This window comes from Brassica napus, chromosome C9 (assembly GCF_020379485.1).
Source record: "Brassica napus cultivar Da-Ae chromosome C9, Da-Ae, whole genome shotgun sequence".
Lineage (NCBI taxonomy): Eukaryota > Viridiplantae > Streptophyta > Magnoliopsida > Brassicales > Brassicaceae > Brassica > Brassica napus.
This window is the reverse complement of record NC_063452.1, coordinates 43,050,863-43,053,101: the sequence shown is the minus strand read 5'-3', so window position 1 is coordinate 43,053,101 and position 2,239 is coordinate 43,050,863. Positions and strand designations below refer to the sequence as shown.

At 37.4% G+C, this 2,239-nt stretch overlaps 1 protein-coding gene across 1 annotated transcript; it reads left to right on the top strand.

The window, feature by feature from the left end:
* The first annotated feature begins 539 nt into the window (after positions 1-539).
* On the top strand, positions 540-1,966 carry LOC111213420 (early nodulin-like protein 2). Its single transcript, XM_022715172.2, has 2 exons — positions 540-932; positions 1,015-1,966. The coding sequence occupies exons 1-2, from the start codon at positions 749-751 to the stop codon at positions 1,782-1,784; spliced, it is 954 nt and encodes a 317-aa protein (XP_022570893.1). The 5' UTR covers positions 540-748; the 3' UTR covers positions 1,785-1,966.
* The last annotated feature ends 273 nt before the right edge of the window (positions 1,967-2,239 follow it).

Genomic DNA, 2,239 nt, shown 5'->3' with positions numbered 1-2,239 from the left:
GGATAACTCAATGTTCATTCCAATTCAAACCATTTTAATCCAACTCCACTAAATCCATTAATTCGTTTTATCCATTAATCCATTTGTAAAAAGTTTTTTTTTATCTATCCATAGCTTAGATTGGGATGACCCACTAACTCTTACCATTTTAACACTCCTGTATATCCTTAATCAGCAGTGAATAATAAAAATTGGAAATTCTTTATTGATTTGATTATAGATAACTTAATCCAATCCAAATCACTTTAATCCAGCCCACTTAATCCATTAACCCATTTGATCCATTAATCTATTTGTATTCTGATATTTCTATCTATTAAGATTCATGGTATGGTATGGATTGGACCCATTAACTCTTACATATTTTGACACCCGTAGAAATATCCTTAATCAGAAGTAAATAATAAAAGTTGGTAAAAATCCAAAATTCAATCAGCTGTCATGGTAAATGAGTTAATTCGTGAATCAATTCTCACACGTCTAAACATAAATGCCTTGAAATTATCTTCACAACGTTCAAAATCCTAAATACATTGCCAAAAGTATTATCTTTTATTAAACAAAGAAAGCAAGAAGTGAACTGTCACTATTAATTATTTCCATTTCCTTAAGATTCACAAATTTTCTTCATTCTCCTTAAGCTTCCTTAAGCTTCTATATAATTAGTACATAACTCTTCCCCACAAATCACAAACAAACACACAAAACCCTATTCTTAGATCTCTCATCTAGCCGCTTCTCGAAAACCATGGTGGCACTCATGAAAAATCTATGTTTTGCTTTCGTCATCCTTACTTCTTTTGCGACCCTCTTCTCCGTCGCTGATGCACGTCGGTTTTACGTCGGAGGTAGCCGCGGTTGGGTCATGAATCCACGCGAAAATTACAATACTTGGGCTGAAAGAAACCGTCTCCAAGTCAATGATACTCTTTGTAAGATTCTTTTTTTTCTTGTGGTCTAGATTTTTTTTTTTTATAATCTTTGGAACTGACAAAAAGCTTGAATATTTTGCAGACTTTAAGTATGCCAAGGGATCGGACTCAGTGCAACAAGTGATGAAAGCAGATTACTACGGCTGTAACGTTAGGAATCCGTTAGAGAAGTTTGATAACGGAGAGACTGAGGTTACTCTTAACCGATCTGGTCCATTTTATTTTATCAGTGGTAATCAAGATCGCTGTCTGAAGGGACAGAAGTTGATCGTCGTTGTCCTAGCCATCAGACATCCGAAGAAGGTTCTTATTTCTCCTGTGAAACCTCCTTCGACGACTCAACCTCCACAAGCTCACTCCCCTGATTCTCCTGTTGCGCCAGCGAAGGCACCGTCAACGGCTCGACCTCCTAAATCTCATTCCCCTGTTTCTCCCGTTGCTCCGGCGAAGGGTCCCTCATCTGCCGAGTCTCCAAAAGCTCATTCCCCTGTTTCTCCAGTTGCACCGGCGAAAGCTCCGTCAACTGCTCGACCTCCCAACTCTCACTCCCCTGTTTCTCCGGTTGCTCCAGCGAAGGGACCGTCAACTGCCGAGTCTCCAAAAGCTCACTCCCCTGTTTCTCCAATCGCTCCAGCGACCGCTCCGTCAGCAACTCCAACGCCTGATCATTCACCGACTTCTCCAGCGCCTGAGAATACTCCACCGTCGTCTCCAGCTCCTCCTCAATCCACTCCGGCCGATAACATCAATGCGCCAGCGGCAAGTACCAAAAATGCAGCGAGTGTTGTGGCAGTTACTTCGGTTATGACCACAGTATTAAGTGTGGCTTTTACTGTCTTAATGTTCGCTTGAGCTTTAACAAATGGTTGTTCGTGTTTGATTTACATTTCTTTGTTGTGTTGCTGAGTTTTTTATTCGAGTCGCTACTCTTTCATCTGTTTATTATTTTTTCTGAGTGTCGTTATTTTGTTGCATTATTGGACTATTGTTTTTGTTATTAATATCATTTTGTTGTTGTTCTAAGCCTTATTTCATTCAACTCTTGCATGATTTATTTATATGCTCTTGTTCTGTTTTTGAATAAAAGTCATCCGATTAAATTAATATATGGTTCTGAGAATTTGAGGATTATAAACATGACTTAAAAACTTTTATAAAAAAAACTATCTCATAATTTGGAAGCTTATATCACATGTTCTTATAATCATTAGAAAATTAAGTTGGTCCATCTAAACATATACTATATTTTTATTAAACTAATCATAAATTAATTATTAATGTACAAAATAATATTTTTTATTTTCTTT